This window comes from Sus scrofa, chromosome 11 (genome assembly GCF_054392235.1).
Source record: "Sus scrofa isolate SSC_HxYL_T2T_F1_AM1 chromosome 11, Sscrofa_HxYL_maternal_Yorkshire_Landrace_v2.0, whole genome shotgun sequence".
Taxonomy (NCBI): domain Eukaryota; kingdom Metazoa; phylum Chordata; class Mammalia; order Artiodactyla; family Suidae; genus Sus; species Sus scrofa.
Genome location: NC_139393.1, coordinates 14,990,771 through 15,008,577, shown reverse-complemented (window position 1 = coordinate 15,008,577; position 17,807 = coordinate 14,990,771). Strand labels below are relative to the sequence as shown.

At 43.4% G+C, this 17,807-nt stretch overlaps 1 protein-coding gene and 1 long non-coding RNA gene across 31 annotated transcripts in view; one reads left to right on the top strand and one right to left on the bottom strand.

Moving 5' to 3' along the window:
• The window catches only part of LOC102158088 (NHL repeat-containing protein 3), a 186,937-nt gene that overhangs the window by 10,945 nt on the left and 158,185 nt on the right, over positions 1–17,807 (bottom strand). For 7 of the 30 annotated variants that reach the window (XR_014819261.1, XR_014819267.1, XR_002336517.2 and 4 more), the window contains one exon: positions 10,733–12,366. The exons of 10 other annotated variants lie outside the window; for them this stretch is intronic. This is a non-coding gene — a long non-coding RNA (NHL repeat-containing protein 3). Of the gene's footprint in view, positions 1–10,732; positions 12,367–13,713; positions 16,121–17,807 lie in introns of those variants that run through there. 13 more of the 30 variants (XR_014819249.1, XR_014819264.1, XR_014819276.1 and 10 more) reach the window with 7 other exon arrangements.
• The window catches only part of LHFPL6 (LHFPL tetraspan subfamily member 6), a 227,060-nt gene that overhangs the window by 186,452 nt on the left and 22,801 nt on the right, over positions 1–17,807 (top strand). Inside the window, exon 2 of the mRNA XM_005668368.4 lies at positions 7,561–7,659. Coding sequence (XP_005668425.2) covers positions 7,561–7,659 — 99 coding nt within the window. The remainder of the gene's footprint in view (positions 1–7,560; positions 7,660–17,807) is intronic.

The following is a 17,807-nucleotide window of genomic DNA, read 5'->3' as shown; positions in this document are numbered from 1 at the left end:
TTAAAAAAAATAATAAACCATGGAAAAGAATGGAGTGATAGTCATGGAAAAAAAAAAAAAAAGTGAGATCACATGAAAAGTTTCAAGAGTGGCCTGGAAAAAATAAGACTTTATGAGTTTACCATGAGGGCTCTATTCTTACCACCTGCAGAGAGTAACTGGCATTGGCTGACTGGGGGTTTGTTTTGCTTTCTTGGCAGGAGTCACATTGTGACGTTAATATTCCCTTGGCTAAGTGTGAAGTCCTGACTTTGAATAGAAAAAGGTTTGCAGAAGGGAAAGTTCCCAGCATTCCGTCCTGACTTTGACCACAGAGCTCTTTACAAACTCCAGACTTCCCCCTCAAATTCTAGAAAATAATTAGCATCATGGCAGATATCTCCCGCACAGTGGAAAAACGAATTGCGTTTCCACGAGGACTCTCTCCCGAAGGTGGTTTACAGTAGGCAGACAGGTGTGTGCAGGCTAAGATTTGGACGGGAGCCCCATGAGGGGCTAAGGGAAGACCTCTGAGAACCCAGCATCACTGCCCAGTTCCCAGGGGCCACCTTTTTGCATTTATCTGGGCTGCGCCTCCTCCATCACCACTGGCTTCTCCTTAAAGGTCATTCTGCTGATCAGGCTCTTCAGATATTTTCATTGTCTTGAACAGAGTGAGGCCAAAACCCCAGGGTACTCAGGTTGAAATGACCTCACAGTCAATGCATGATTCAAATTTTTGTTTTTAGTTTAGGAACTATGGAGTCATTTGTTTGGATTACTTTTCCTTTTTAGGAGGCAGGATCTTTCTGAATCCCTAAGACCGCCTACAAAATGACCTTTCTCCTGGTCTATGGTGTCCTGATAACTGATTTCAGCCCTGTCTTCTGGTCTGTAATAACTGATTTCAGCCAGGAGCTGGTGAAAATTAAAGATTGAACTAATTTACACAAATCTGTGATTTACTCTTTGCCCCTTAAAAGTTGCAGAGTCTTTAGAATTACAAAAATAGATTTCTTCTTAATTGCAAATGAGCTTGTAGCTGCAAATGATCTCACACCTCCTCCAACCAACCCACCTCCGTTACCACCTTCCCCAGGTTGTTTCCAGGATTCACAGCATCTTTTCTCACTTACACTCCTAGAGGTACAGATTTTCAAAAAGTGTGACTTTTTTTTTTTTTTTCATGAAGTCTTTAATGGCCGTGTAACAGGAGTTTGGTTAAAATACCACATAATTAAGCCCCATGAGGTAACCACAAGGTTTATAAATCTAATAAAGAAAATCCATGTAAATAATATAAAAGTTTGTGAGCCAGAGATTTTAATTGAACCATTTACTCCCCAGGAGCAAATTCGTCAGCTAGTGCTATAAAAACTCATTAGGTCACTACAGTTTCATTTGGGCAACCATTTCACATTCCAGCATATTCTCTGAACCTCATTGCAGCATATGATATCATATCTAAGTGGCATCTAGTTCTGGGATTTTCAACCTATGTCTCCATCAAACACTGATTTCCACAACGTGGTCTAAGGTTTAACGCTGCTAACGCTGAACAATGGCAGATTTCTTCCATTAAAAGGATGTTCTTAGAGTTCCCTTTGTGGCTCAGTAGGTTAAGAACCTGACTAGCATCCATGAGGATGCTGATTTGATCCCTGACCTTGATCAGTGGGTTAAGGATCTGGCATTGCCATGCGCTGTGCTGCAGGTCACAGCTGCAGCTCAGATCTGGCATTGCTGGGGCTGTGGTGTAGGCCAGCAGCTGCAGCTCTGATTTGACCCCTAGCCTGGAAACTTCCATATGTCTCAGATGCAGCCATAAAAAGAAAATAGAAAAAAAGATGTTCTTGCTTTTATGTTTGTCTCTACTCTTGCAGGATTGGTACTTCAGCATAGACAACAAATCCCTAATGACTCCTATGTAAATTGGAAGTGTCCTCTTCTGAAATCCTCACTCCAGAAGTTAATTACCATAAGTTCCCAAACCAGAGAGCACACCACTGAGGTGATTAACGGAAAGCTTTTTAACATCACTGTCTATACTTAGGCCAAGATTTAAGGATTAGCATGAGTTGTTTTAGAGGTAATTTTTCACTGAGACAAAGGATGATGTGAAAACCATGGACAGATGGAAATATTCATATCAGCCCCTCTGCCCTTGCACAAGTAGGGCATGTACCAGCCAGGAATTAGCGAGTAAAAGAAACACTCTAGGTATTTCAAGCCAGAGGGGATGTAGCCCAGGGATTTGAAGTTTCACAGACTTATTAGAAGGTCTGGGGAAGTGAAGATCAGAGAAACTGCTTGAAGAATTCAGGAGTTTAGGAAGTGCCTGATCAAAAGTCAAGGCAGCTGACGATCTGCCCTTGGTGGGCAAGGCTGAAGGGGCTTCCTAGAAGCCGCTCCCCAAATCCCATGTCTACTGTCTGCAGACAGGCTCACCCCTGGCTGCAGCTGCCAATGGGGAATTGAGTTTATCTCTCCCTTTTACCTCCTTACTGATGGAATATGAGCTAGAACTTCTGCTAGCGAAGAGTTTTTGAAATGTAGCTTCCTGGCTTCTAGCCCCACCTGGAAAGGGAGAATCTAAAAGAGTAAGTATGGGAGTTCCCATTGTGGCTCAGGGGTTAAGAACCCAACTGGTATCCAGGAGGATGTGGGTTCAATCCTTGGCCTCACTCAGTGGATTAAGGATCCAGCATTGCTGGGAGCTGTGGTGAAGGTCGCTGGGATCCTGCGCTGCTGTGGCTGTGGCATAGTCTGGCAGCCGCAGCTCTGATTTGACTCCTAGCCTGGGATCTTCCATATGCCACAGCTGCAGCCCTAAAAAAATTTTTTTTTAAAATAAATGAGTAAAAGAGTAAGGATGATTTTGATTGTTGACAAGCAGTTTCCGGCACAGGGTATAAGAATCTGGCCAGCCCAGAGTCTAGGAGGAAGAAATTTTCCTTTACCTTTCTAGGTTCTTCTGGCTGGCCTGAGAATTAAATTGACTTGACCTGAGACAGATTAAGAGGAGACACTCAAACAAAAAAGTTTAATAACGTGTACATAGGAGAGACTCAGGAAAAAAAGACGAGTAATTCCCCAAAAAGGTAAAACCCTCATTCACTTTAAATACTATCTTCAGCTAAAGACAAAGAGACCGTTGGGCGTTAGTCCTTTGCGACTGCAAAAAGGAAGAAGGTAACTTACATGGAGATGGAAAAACACATGTTTGGCAAATAAGTGTTTGCTGGGCTCTGCAGAGACCACAGGACACAGAGTGGACTCTGATCCTTAGGCCCTGCCTCGAGTTTCCCCCACCTCACCTGCCCATGGTCTTTGCAGGTGTCTCTGGTGATGCCCTGTTCCTCACACAGGCCCTTTATCCACATTCTTGCAGCCATTAGAGGGAGGGTCAAGCTTTCTTCCTGAATCTTTTGGGCCTTGATGGCTTTCAGCTCAAAATAATCCACATGCCAGACAGACATTAGACAGTAGCAGGTTTTTCCCCCCTGCCCCAGCATCTTTTTGAAGTGATGTCTTAGGTCTAGAACAGTCCTCTCCAGAAGTGCTTTCTGTGACCATGAAAAAGGTCTATAGCTAGACTGTCCAGTATGGTAGCCGCCAGTGTCAGGTGCCTGTCAGGCACTTGAAATGTGGCTAGTGTGACTGAAGAATTGAACTTGTAGTTTTACTTCATTTTCATTAACCTAAATATAAACTTAAAGAGCTACAGGTAGCTCGTGGCTACTGCATGGAGCAGTGCAGGTCTAGCACACCTGACTTCTGTGTCCTCTCCTGTTCCATCAAAGGGAAGCTGTTACCGGATCTGACCTGAACTGTCCCTGATCCTGCCATCTGAATGTCTGTATTGAGTGTATGTTAAAGGACTTGTTAGAGTGACTCTCTGATGGAGTCGGGGGGAGGGTTTCACCGAGGTTAGAGAATGGATCATCTGATTGTTTTTTTGCCAGCCTACTCCTAAGCATGTGTCAGAGAGTTGGCTGACTTTGGCCTGAGACTTCTTGCTTTCACCTGAATGTACAATGGGAGTGGTAGTGGGGGAGCAAAGAGGCCACTGATGTTGACCTACGGAACCTAATCATTGCAACAGCTGTAATAGGGAAGAACAATCTGACTCGCTATTAGATCTGCTTTTATTTTAACCTTCGTATTCCATTGCCTTGTTTTGCATGAAGAATGTTGCCTATAGCCTGAAATATATAGGACGGCTCACTCTCAAGGCTCTGACCTTTAAGGATATAACTTTTCCATTCACATAGAGTTAAAAAGTAGAACAGAGAATACCATTTGTCTTGTTGGAGGGTTACAGGAACATCACGGCCTGACCTATGTGGACAGCCGCAAGAACAAAGGGTTCCTACACTAAGAAGTTTCCAACAACCAACCACACCCCTCCCTCACCTTGCCTTTCAAACTGGTTGAACTTCTTCAGGGAGTTTGGGGTTTCTGGGGATATGAGCCACCCAGTCCCCTTGCATGGCCCTGCAATAAATCTTTCTCTACTTCAAACTCTTACGTTTCAACATGGTTTGGCTTCACTGTGTGTCAGGCCCATGAATTGCGTTTGATAACGCAACCACTTAGCCTGATCCATTTGCCATGTGCACTTTTCTCCCAGAAATCTTCAGAATCTGCAGTATCTTTACTGTTGGCAAACATGAGCAGAGGATAAAACAAAGACTACATAAATATTAACATGAAAATCCAAATAAGCTAGTTGCCCTCCACTGAACACTTTTTAAAATGTGAACATATACTCAAGGCATTTTTTTTAAAAGTTCTTACATTTAACACAGATTTCCTATGTATAAAAGTGTTTCTAATTTATATAGTTAAATCCACATTTCATAGTGTTACAGGGACACCCCAGTATTGTACAAAAGAACCCTAACTGCTAAATGTTGTACCACTTGGAGAATCACAGGCTTGTTTGCTCATATATAGGATTTAAAAGTTCCCCTCTGTTTAGTCTCCCAAGATGTTGTCACCATCATACTGGACCAGAGCAGATGCTTCGTGAACACATGACATATTTTTCTGCTATACTGAAAAGAACATCAGCAAATGAGACTGTTTATCATTTCTTTGCCTCTCAGATAAAGAGAATACTGATGGCTTGAAAGTTACTCTTTTTTCATTTTTCTTACCCTTGAATATTTTCTATCTAACTGCCTTTCTGCATGCATCATCATTTAAAAACGACTCACCAGACCTCAAAAAGTGGTGTTACTTACTCATTTATGAACTGAGTCTCACGGAAATGATGCCACATTATTTATTCAACATTCATGGAATTCAGTTTACATAAACTTTGGCATCCTCATTGATTCTTTCTTTACTAGTTTGGAGTTGTCTTCGGAATGCTGTAAGTTCTATCCTAAGACGAAAAGCCTGAGGAAACCGGTCACTGGGGCATTCGCTTAGTCAGCAAACCTTGTGTTATCGCTTTCTGAATTACCCTTCAGCTTCAACACAATTCACATTTATACAGTTGCACACAGGCATCCTGGAAGTTGTGATGTGCAGTTGCAGTGATTCTTGCAGACATTCCCTCGGACCACAGCCCCTCCACATCAGATGCACGTTTTACTGTGGTCCAGGAGCTGGATGGGAAGGAGGGGCAGCCAAGTGGGGCATGTGTGTGTCAGCTTCTGGGGGTTGGCAGAGAGGTTGGGCAGGGGAAGCAGCTCCTCCTTAGAGGACTGGGAGGAAACAGACTATTTGTGTGGGTTACAACTGCTCAGTCCTCCACCAGAAATGGCAGAAAAGCAAAAGGGAGACAGGAAGAGACAGTCCAGAAAGACTGAAGGTCTCGTCTGGATGCATCTGGGAGCCCTGTCGTTCTGCCTCCACATTTCTACATGAACAGATTGTCTTAGGAAAGGGCCTCCCTTATTTAGCGCCTCTTAACCCACAGTTCTTCAGTCATGCTGTTTGCGTTGGTCCTACTGTTTCAGCACACTTGTGGGGCTTATGGGTGATGTTAACACTTGGTCATTGACTTTGACAAAATGCTACTTTCAGATTAGCCTCAGATTCAAAGGGTGAGTGCTTTGGTCTCATTCAGCTTCTTGTAAAACGAATTAGACTTGTGATGCAAAACTAAAGACTTGCCATCTAAAATACGACACTGATGAACCTCTCTACAGAACAGAAACAGACTCACAGGCAAAGAGAACAGACTTGTGGTTGCCAAGGGGGAGGACATGGTATGGACGGGGAGTTTGAGATTAGTAGATGCAGACTATTACATTTAGAATGGATAGGCAGTGAGGTCCTGTTTGCCGCCCAGAGAGCTATATCCAGTCTCTTGGGATAGAACATGATGGAAGATGGTATGAGAGAAAGAAAGTAGATACATGTATGACTGGATCGCTATGCTGTACAGCAGAAATTGGCACAACACTGTAAATCAACTGTACTTTAATTTTTAATTTTTATTTTATTTTTTTTGCCATTTCTTGGGCCGCTCCTGCGGCATATGGAGGTTCCCAGGCTAGGGGTCTAATTGGAGCTGTAGCCACCAGCCTACGCCAGAGCCACAGCAACGCGGGATCCGAGCCATGTCTGCAACCTACACCACAGCTCATGGCAACGCCGGATCGTCAACCCACTGAGCAAGGGCAGGGACCGAACCCGCAACCTCATGGTTCCTAGTCGGATTTGTTAACCAATGAGCTATGATGGGAACTCCTGTACTTTAATTTTTTAAAAAGGAGAAAAAAAGCACTGACAAACAGGTGCATAGAATTCCAGTTCCACCACTTACAGAAAAAAAATGTGAAAAATAAAAAAAATATAGACTTACCAATCGAAAGTTGTCAGCTGAGTGAGCTGCCGTGATAACTTGATTTATATTTAAATAAAACTGTCACTTGCTCCAGTTTAATCATCAAGCCTTTTGGTCTTTGCTGCAAGAGCTGAGATTACAATCAGCATCTGTCTTCCAGAGTATTTCTTAAACACATGGACACTTCGAGATTCTCAAATCCCTCAAGGGAGCACAGTAACCATAGCACAGTTCACGAGTTCAATCAATGTGCCAAAGTGGTTCACCAAAATCTTTATGCTCTCTCTGCCCTTGGTAAAATTTGATGATGCTGAAACAGTCTATTTTGATTTTCAAATTGGAAAACAATGATCTAATGAATAATGAAGTCTAACCAGTGAGGCACTTTTGCTGGCTCTTGAGTTATTTGTTTACATGGATTGATGGTGGGATGGATTGGCTTTTCACAAGAGTGATTCAAAGGGCTTCTGGATTGGACTTCCTAAACAGGATTTGTACGGCTTTTCATACTTTCAAGGGTGAAGTGGGAACCAAAGGGAGCTGTCTGTCAAGGTTGGGTTTTTGTTTTTCCTTTTCTTTTTCTCTTTTAAGCAGACCTGAATTGCTCTTGGACTCAAACTGACCTTAGAACACTAAAGGGAGCAGGACTGGTGCCTTCCAAAAAGCCAGCACCATGTTCTTTGGCACATTGCTGATATGGATCATTTCTCCCTGGTATCTTTATCCAGGGTGACTGAGGGACTTTGGTAAAGCCCTCTTGTCTTTTCTCTTTGCAGGCTTGCTGATCGGTGCTGGCTGCGCCCTCTACCCCCTGGGCTGGGACAGTGAGGAAGTTCGGCAGACTTGCGGCTACATTTCTGGCCAGTTTGACCTGGGTAAGTCCTCTTCATGGAGAGCACTCCCTTTAAAAAAGAACCTTTTCTGGGAGCTCCCACTGTGGAGCAGTGGGTTAAGGATCCGGCATTGTCTCTGCAATGGCACCAGGTGCTACTGAGGCGAGGGTTCCATCCCTGGCCTGGGGCAGGGAATTAAGGAGCCTGCATTGCCACGGCTGTGGCATGGGTCCAAGTTGCAGCTCAGATTTGATCCCTGGACCCTGGGAATTCAATATGTGAAGGTGTGAGAAAAAAGAAAGAACGAACCTTTTCTGATCTCTCATAGAAGCAGAGATGGGAAAAGGATGGGGAAGAAAAACACACACGGAATTTCCATCATGGCACCGTGGAAACGAATCCAACTAGGAACCATGAGGTTTCGGGTTCAATCCCTGGCTTCGCTCAGTGGGTTAAGGATCCAGCGTTGCCGTGAGCTGTGGTGTAGGCCGGCAGCTACAGCTCTGATTAGACCCCTAGCCTAATATGCCGCAGGTGCAGCCCTAAAAAAAAAAAAAAAGACAAAAAAAAGAAAAAGAAAAACACACTCCAGTATTGGAGCCTGCGTCATGTGTAACAACACACGTATATTCATTTATCCAACTGTTTAGTGAGGAGCTCTTTATAATCTACCCTTTGGGAAGTACTTTAGACACAAAGAAAAGAAATGGGGCCTGCTCCGACGGGTTTATATTCATTGATGAATTCATTCAAAATCATATGAGTCATTGCATGCACTAAAAATAACTCTCTCTGTGGAATTCACAGTCTGAGCAGATAAAGCAAACAAAATATCATGAAAATGACAGTCAGGGCTAAGGAATCTAAAGCAGTTTCATTCCAGGGCAATATATAACTTTGTGAAAGGGATGGGAATGGAGCTGAGTCCTGAACAAAGTGATGCGTGTGGATTCTCAGGCAGGAGACAGAGGCACAGTGCAGGCAAGGATTACAGTACAGTGAAGCCCAGGAGGGGGAGGAAAGCTTCTCAGGGCATCATAGAGACCAAAAAATCAATGAAGGGCTCATGAATTTTTCTGTGCACTAATTAGATAGTTTCCACGTGTAGATAGGTGGTAGTATATTCTACCTGCTTAGCAACCTATAAAAATGCTTTGCATAATACAGCATGATTCACACCATTATAATTATAATGATTAGCTAATATTTCACTTAGTTGATAAACCTACACTTAGTTAACCACTTCCTTATTTCTTTCTAGCTGGGTCTTTTGTCTATTCCAGTTTCTGTTACTTTAAGACTTATTTTAGGCATCATTTAATGAATATACATCTTTCTGATTTATTTTCTCGGGACATTTTTCTAGAATTGGTGTTAACTAGACCTAAGATTATAAGTCCACAAAAGTACTTATTGCCAAATGATAGCCAATATATTTCTCCTTAACATAAGGGTGGACAGATTAAGTTTTTGACAATGAGCGCATAGCAAGGTACTAATCCAGCCATCTATCTGCTTTTCACGTTAAATATTTCACTCTAAGAAGAAACATGTCAAGGGTAGTGGTCTAACAGCAGTATTATTCATATCCCAAGTCATTTAAAAAATTTTTACTTTAGAAGAATTTATAAGAAAAATTCTGTTAGATACTGAGAAAATGGGCAGATATGATATTATATCAAAAGTCTGTGAGGAGTTCCCATCGAGGCTCAGTGGAAACAATTCTGACTAGTATCCATGACATTGCGGGTTCGATCCCTGGTCTCACTCAGTGGGTTAAGGATCTGGCATTGCCCTGAGCCGTCGTGTAGGTCACAGACACGGCTCAGATCTGGTGTTGTTGTGGCTGTGGCATAAGGCAATGGCTACAACTCCAATTCAACCCCTAGCCTGGGAACCTCCATATGCTGTGGGTTTGGCCGTAAAAAGACCAAAAACAAAAACAAAAACAAAAAAAACCCAAAAAACAAAAAGTCTGTGCATTTGAAAATGAAGCAATTTTTGTTTGACTCAGTGAATGACAAACATTTACTTTCCTCAGAATAATGTTGGCTCTTTTGATGAAGGAGCTGGGGTTCTACCTACCACCCAATTTGCTTGGATTAAAAAGTAAGAGGCTTCCCTCTGCCCATTCTTCCCTCCTTGAAGACAAAGCTCTCCTGCATCTAGATTAGCTTGTGATTGGTAATGCAGAGAAGAGATAAACGCTGACACAAAAACTGCTAGCTTTTCTTTTTTTTTTTCTTTCTTTCTTTCTTTTTTTTTTGGAAAGCACACTGTGTCCAGGGGAGATATTTGAACACAGTGTTTGGTATTTGTCTTTCTCTGGTGTTGGAGGCATTCTTTGCTGTCCTGTCTCCCAGCGGCCTCAACTTGGTTAGAATACAGTTCTTGTCGGCGTCTTGCTGTTGTGTATCACCATCTTAACTAGCAGGTTATAATGAAACTCAGATCCTGTTTTGGCAGTTTTCACTACCGCACCCCAGCATTTTACATCTTCTCAGCATTGAGAACCTTCTGGAAACTTCTCCTCTAGTTTCATTCACCCAGATGTACTGGAGCCTTCCCATCCAGAGCCAAGGTGAGCTTCAGACCGGTCCTGGGGCTCACAGATGTCATCCATCTCTAAGTTGGCTTCATCCTGAAGCTAGTTCTTTCCTTGGTCTTAGATGACATTGTTTGGCACTGGTGACTCCAAGCGTCCTTGTTCATGTCAAATAGGAGGGCAGGCCCCTCCCCCAGGAATGGACTAAAAGTCTCTCTCTCCAGTTTAGGTGTACCGATTAGCCACGTGACCACTCTGGGATGAATAGCTGTTATTAGGGAATAATACCATGTACTTCTAAGCTTCTTATGGCCCCGCGCAGAGGTGTTCAGAGCTATATAGAACCAGATCTTACTAAAGGAGGGGTGTGCAGAAGTTCCCTGGTCAGGGATTGAACCCAGCTCATGGCAGCCATCTGAGCCACAGTAGTGACAACACTGGATCCCTAACCCACTGAGCCACTAGGAAACTCCTCAGTCTCTGTTTTTTTTTTTTTTTTTGGTCAGACTTCAGTGCCCTGTGTTCCTTCCATCATGAAGCCCATGGTGTGGACAAAGGTTTATGCTGTGCAAGGTAGCAATGCTGTCTCTTTATACTGCTTAAGAGAACAAAACAGTACAAGGGATAAGAACCCCACCTCGTGTAGCTTAACATCTTCACTGACGAAAGCCCAGTCGACATTTGCTAATATTATTCACGCTATTTATACAGGAGTATTTTTTCTTGTTCAGGACTATTCTGAATGAATATTTGCTGACCAATCTCTAGTCTCCCTTTATATTCCATAACAGTAGGTTGGGATTTACACATGAAACATAAGGGCTTTATAATCAGGTTGTCCAATTGATTTAATTCATGCCTCCAAGATATTTTCATCCACCAAAGACTTTTCTAATTATAACCTTATGATCAAAGGTACTGTTTCAATTAATTTGTCTTGCTAATTTGCCAAGTAAATTTGAGTAATTATTGCTTTCATTTTGCTATTTAATTTGATTAAGGAGCCATCATGTTTCCTGTTCTTGAAATTACACTCTTGGCTTCTCAAGTAGAATGCCCTAAACTCGGAAAACTCCCAGCCTCTCTCTCAGTGTCAGAAAAGATGAGTGTTGGTTTCTTCCAAATTTCCACTCCAGTGAAGAAATCTCTTCTACTCTAATCTGAGCCGTGCATCTTGCTTCTCTCTGGACCCGTCTCCTTGAGCCCTTTGACTCCTGACTCACACGCTCTCTCCTCTCACATTGAACTGCAATCGAAAAAAACAAAAAACAGTTTATTTGCAAGCTGTGGGGAGGCCAGTGAGCAAAAATGGGAACGAAAATAGAAAATGTCTCTTTTGAGCTTTCTTAAGTGTGGTGTTGGTGGGTGTTTCTGAAGCTGAGTGACCCAGTTTTCCTGTTGTCCACAAGGAAGCCTCTATTTCTGCAGTCAATAACTGGAGAAGCTTCTGCCGGCTTCTGAGATATTTAATAAAGCTGGCATCCCCTTGGCCAGAAGTGAGAGATTCCCAGAACTCTGTGGACTTCTGAGGCTGCTTTGTGCAGACCAGGCTGAGGCTCTGCCCAGGGGCTCCAGGCACTGAGTAGTGTGTGGGAGCCGGGCTGGCCTGCTGGGTGCTCACCAGCAATGGCAGGTACCCTCTGCCATTGGGTTCGGGGAGAGACTCCTAACACCTGATGCCTTTCTGGTCTTTGCTCAAAGGTTATTGATGATCCCATTATGACACTGCTATTCGGGACCCTGATGAGTGGTGAGGTGTTGCATATGTGTTAAGATTTAGCCAAATGTAAAGTCTTTCAAGCAGTGATGAATTCCCGCCTCCTCCATGGCTGTTATCTGGAACTCTTCCAAACTGTTGACATTCAAGTCCAAGTCGTGGGAAGTCACTGAGAAGGTCCGGTGTGAGTCTGTGTTCCGTCACTCAGCTCTAGTGCGGGACGGTGATGGAGGGATGCTTGGCAGCCGCTGTGACTTAAACCAAAGACTCGACCTAGGTAGGCCCAGGGGCACCCACGGAAATACTCTGGACTGTGATGCTGGAAAACTGCCACAGGCAGAGGAAGCCCAGCTCGGCCAGTGCGACGTGCAGGAGCTAAGTGTCCAGGCGGCACCTCCAAGAAAAAAACACTCAGCTCTGCTAGCCACTCAGCTTTCCTAGGGGCCTCTTTTTAGGAGATGAAGGATTGGATTTCCTGCTTTCATCTCTGAAAGTGAAGAGAAGAACCAGTGCATTTCAGGGACATGATTTCAACCCACCCATTCCCGAAAGCACAGCAACAGCTGACAGCGTGAACATTTCCACTTTAGCTGATGGCTAAATAAATAACTGCCTCTGGTCCTGCTTTAGGAAAAAGTACCTTATTCTGTACAACCGTAGATCAATTCTATCTGTCCCCCTGACTATCTTTGTAGGCTCCTATGGGATAGGATTTTTGCAACTTTGGTGCCTGTCTTTGTGTTTGGCCCATAGCAGTTTTCAATAAGTGTATTTATTTATTCAACATAGGTATTAAGCACATTCTAGGTACCAAAAATTGTGCCACGTACTTAGAATAAAATGATTAATTAGATGGCTAGGATCCTTACCTGCATGTCACATATCTGCTGGCTCTGAAACGGTTAAAAGAAGGGAGGGAGAGAGGCTGAGCAAGAAGCAAGGAAGAGAAGATAAAAAGGAAGAATCCCTATTGCTCATTTTTGACCGTGTGTGTACTTGGCCACTGATATCCGACAAGAATCATGGTGTCCCTCCCTGAGGGGACTGAAGCCTTAACCATGTCCCCAGAAAGTAATCAAGTTCAGAGTCATGGTTTAAAGAACCAAATGCCCTGGGAGATGAAAAAAGAAATTGCTCTAAATCTTTCCTTCCTAAAGTCTTTTTTGGTTTGGTTATTTTAAAGCAAGATCTTTCCCATTGCTGTATCAATGCCTTTTAAAAACCTAATTCAGTGACTAGCAATGATTTGCAGCAGTGGAATTCAGTGCTAGTAGAAAAGAGGAAATACACTTAGAAAACCAGTAGGAAATAAGAAGCATTATTCTTTCTTAATGTTCTAATATTAAGATATGGCCACCAAACTACTGGGAAGAACACGTTAGTCTCTCTTTTAAGAGAGACTAATTTCACTTAGTATGATAATTTCTAGGTCTATCTGTGTTGCGGCAAATAGCATTCTTTCATTCTTTGTAAAGGCTAAGTAGTATTTTGTTATATATACGGACCATTCCTCTGTTGATGGACATTTAGGTTGCTTCCATGTCTTGGCTATTGTAAATAGTGCTGCAGTGGACATTGGGGTGCATGAATCTTTTCAAATATTCTCCAGATAGATGCCCAGGCATGGGATTGCTAGATCATATGGGGGTCTATTTTTAGTTTTTTGGAGGAACTTCCATACTGTTTTCCATAGTGGCTGCACCAGGCACTAATTTTAAAAGTAACTGTTTTTGTTGTTTTAGATCCTTTCTCAGGATAAACTGTGTTCATCTGACCATATTAGCAATGCCTATGAGAAAGAAAGAGCAATGAAGACAAATTGGCTATAAAAACATCATCTTAAATAAATATATAGATTTATTAAAATTTTCCGTTAGTTAAGGACTTGGGGATGATCTATGAAAAAGGATCTACACCCTACCCCCACCAACCCACGCTGATGATTCCGTCTGATGATGTAATGTAGCCTCTTGGACGTCTCCCACCAGTTCCCTGCCCCAAGGAGATTCTAGTTGGGAGAGTTCTCACATATTTGTCTTACACCGTCCTCTTATCTGATTTGTTTAGAACAGTAACTCTGAGGAAACACCTTTCACTAATGTTTCTGGAAGAATGTGTCTATCTGAACATTTGAGGACAGTTCTTTCAAACCTTTCATTTATACTGTGGTTCTTAACCTCAGGAGAAATATTTCTGCCCCAGAATTGGGAATTCACATTACTGTGCCAACTCATGTTCTTTGTTAACTTCCTGTGTATTTTTGCCTTTTTTCCATAATAGAAGATAGAACAGAAGTAGAAGATAGACCTCTTAACAGGTCCCCTGTTAGGAAAGGGCTGTTGGTAAGCATTATTGATTAATAACCCATCAAACATGTTTTAGAACAAAACCAAAACTATAACAAAGCAATCAAAGGGCCAATGTGACTTTTTGCCTGACTTTGAACCTGGTAGGAAGTTGACCAAAACTAATTAATATAGAGAATTTGTAGAGTATAATTCATTTATCCTATCTTTTCAGAAAATATCATATGAATGAATTATCCCAGGCAAATGAGTTTTCCCCATAACAGAAAAAAAATGTGATGAATGAGAACTGAATCTCAGTTTCACTCCCTGATAGCTCTCTGATTCTGGGTGACTTATTTGAGCAAAGGGATGGATTAAGATACAAAACCCATGCTGGTTGCTGTGCTGTGAATAACACAGTCCTTTGTCTCTGATCCAGGAGTCTCCTTCCTGTGCCAGCATGTCCATGAAGGTGTGGCAGGCTGATGTGTTAGCTTGCAAGTGGAATAAGACCTTAGATCCTTCGGAGTTCTTCACACCACTATTACAATGCCTGTCATTCATTGGATACTTCAGGATGGAGGGAATGAGATATGTGCATGAGTCCCAGAGAGTCACAGCTCAGGTGCAGGCTCCAGAGTGGAAACTCAAGGCTCCTAGGACAAGTCTTCTGTTATCCATAGCTCAGCCATCACTACAAGCCTCACTGTTCGTACAGCAATGGTCAGAAATGGAATTTTGATGGTGGAACTAGTGTCTCATTAATGAATGTGATCAATGTTAAAAATGGGCCCTCACTGGTGACATCAAAGGCACTGAGGTTTGTAGACCGAGTTAGAGGTACTCCCTGTTCTGGCAGGAAAGGATTTAAATAGCCATCCAGGCATATAGCCAATATTGTGAGTCTGAAAGATATTTAAAATATTTAACAAAAATACGTCATAGGCCCTGACTAATCCAAACTAAAACGAATACTGACCTGAGCCTTCCCCAGGGGGCTGTTGGTCCAGGTACTAACGTCTTGATTTCTGGGCCCTGAGTCTAGAAAGTGTTAGAGTTCTCAAAGGGAGGAGGGGACCACGGGACACTGGGGAAGCTGGGGGCAGTGGTTGTTTAATCACCGGTACAGGAGTTTCAGTAGTTTTACCGAGAACAGCTTTACTTCAGCCTTCGCGCTGTGCCCACTCTGGCCCCAGGGATGGCAGCCAAATCTGGACCATTCCTAAGAGGTCTGTTTCTGGTCTTTGGTTCAGAGGATTTGGGGTTATCTGTTACCAGAGGTTAACAGAATCCTTCCATGGAACCTTGCTGCATTTGCCTCCAGTGCTCCTTTACGGCAAGACGGTAGCCCAACATCCCTTAAAATGATAGGGAACTAGGATTTAACTAGCTCTCAGGGCAGGCTGGTGAGTGGGCTTGTGCCTGCTTTCTGATACCTGTTTACTTAGTAAGTGCCTGTATGTGTAGCAGGACGTGGTCTGCCTGGAAATGAGGTCTTCAGACAGTGGCGACGTCTCCCCATCCTGCTTGCTTTTTCAGTGGGTGCTGTAATTTACCGGATTCTCAAGGTTGTGCTTGACCAAACTGGATTAAGTCTGTTCCCAAGCAAGGAGGGATCATCCAGGAAGCCTCTTGGACTGAGGGCAACTGAGCAAGATCAAAGCAGCCCTTGCTGCCCTACTTCTCCATATCCCTGGATACAGATCCAGGCATACAGAGGTTTCCTTGATGATCTGTATCCAGCCTCTATTCAGAACTGCTTGGTGGCTGATGAAAGCCTGACAGGTACCAACAGGGGAGGGCAGATAAAATGCTGTCAGGATAGAAACCAGCACCTCTTCACATGGATTGTTGGAAAATTGGCCGCAGCCACAGGCCTTGCTGAGCAGCCGCTATTAGAGATGGCCTGGGTCCTTTCACACTCTCGCTGGGGCCATCCATGAGTCAAAGGAGCTGAAATAAAGGGAGTTTCAGCCTTTATAAAGAGCAGCTACAGACAGAAACCAAAGGATAATCTGTATCGCTGTGTGAATAAGGCCCTGCTGGTTATCTCAGCCCCTCCCACCTGGAGATGAGGTTCTGTGTCAGGTCACAGCGTGAACACAAAGCCAGCGGTGTACATTCTACGTACGAGCCAATGTGTGTGCCTTATCATCTGAACAGCAGCCTTATCTCCAGTGAAACTTTTAGGATGGATTCGGTGCTAAGGGGAGAGAACTAATAGCAACCGTGCCAGCAGAGAGAGACTCGGCTGGCCGGACAGGACAAAGCGTAAACCATTTTTACGGGTAAATCGTGCAACTGCGATTTAACTAAACTGTCCACCAGGCCGTGGCACAGGGGTCCACTAGATTGGTGTGATTATAAAAATTCAGATGCTACTCCACTCACCCTACTTTACTAAAAACCTACACTTAAACTAAAATTTAATTGCATTTAATTATGTTTCTGAAGGCACCGGGGTATTTTTATTTCTGTTGCTACTCCTTGGTACTGCAGGAACACTATATAGCAAAGCATCTTTGCCACCATTTTCAGAGTTATGTGATTCTTGCGGGGATTTCAAGATAAGATGATAAAGGGCCTTGATTCCGTGTCAAGTTTAAGAGGACGGGCCTTAGATGGATCTGGCGTGAAGGAAAAACAATGAGAAGGGTTGATGGGGTACACAAGGAGAAGCCCTAGGAGCCCAGGTGTGAGAGGCAGTGAAAAAGCATCGGTTCCTGGAGTTCCCCTTGTGGCTCAGCAGGTTAAGAACCTGACTAGTATCCATGAGGATGCGGGTTCAATCCCTGGCCTTGCTCAGTGGGTTAAGGATCTGGCGTTGGCGCAGGCAGAGGCTTAGGTCACAGATGCGGCTCAGACCTGTCATTTCTGTGGCTGTGGTGTAGGCTGGCCACTGCAGCTCCCATTTGACCCATAGCTCAGGAATTTCCATATGTTGCAGGTGCAGCCCTAAAAAGAAAAAAACAAATTAAAAAGAAAAAAATAAAAAGCATCCGTTTCCATGTCACTGACCCCCCCAGCAGTCAGCTAGACGTCTAGTTCTTAGATCTTCCAGTTTCTCTGACTGACCCAACTCTGCTCTGTTCTCTACCCCACATCACACTGCTCCTTTTTTGTTAAATTGCAACAAAATATATGTAACACAACATTTACCATTTGATCAGTTTTAAGGATACAGTTCAGTGGCATTAAGTGCACCCACAATCCCGTGCCACCATCACCATTTCCGGAGCTTTTGCTGTGCAGCTCTACCCATTCAACCATAACTCCCCATTATCTCCTGCTCCCAGCCCATATTCCACTTTTCCACTTTTCCCTCACCGCTATTCTACTTCCTGTCTCTGTGAATTTGCCTATCCTAGGTACTCTATTTAAGCAAAATTATACAATATTTGTCCTTTGTGTTTGGCTTCTCGAACTTAGTGTAATGTCTTCAAGTTCATCGTCTTGTAGCCTGTGTCAGAACTTCACTCCTTTTTTATGGCTGGATAACATCCCTTTGGGTAGCTTCACCACCGCCTTGTTCATCCATTCATCTAACGCTGCTTGTTCTTATCTGGAGCCGTTTTCACACTAGTGATTTACTTATATTGACAGGACGTCTGTATGTCCAAATGTACCGGTTTGCTGGTAA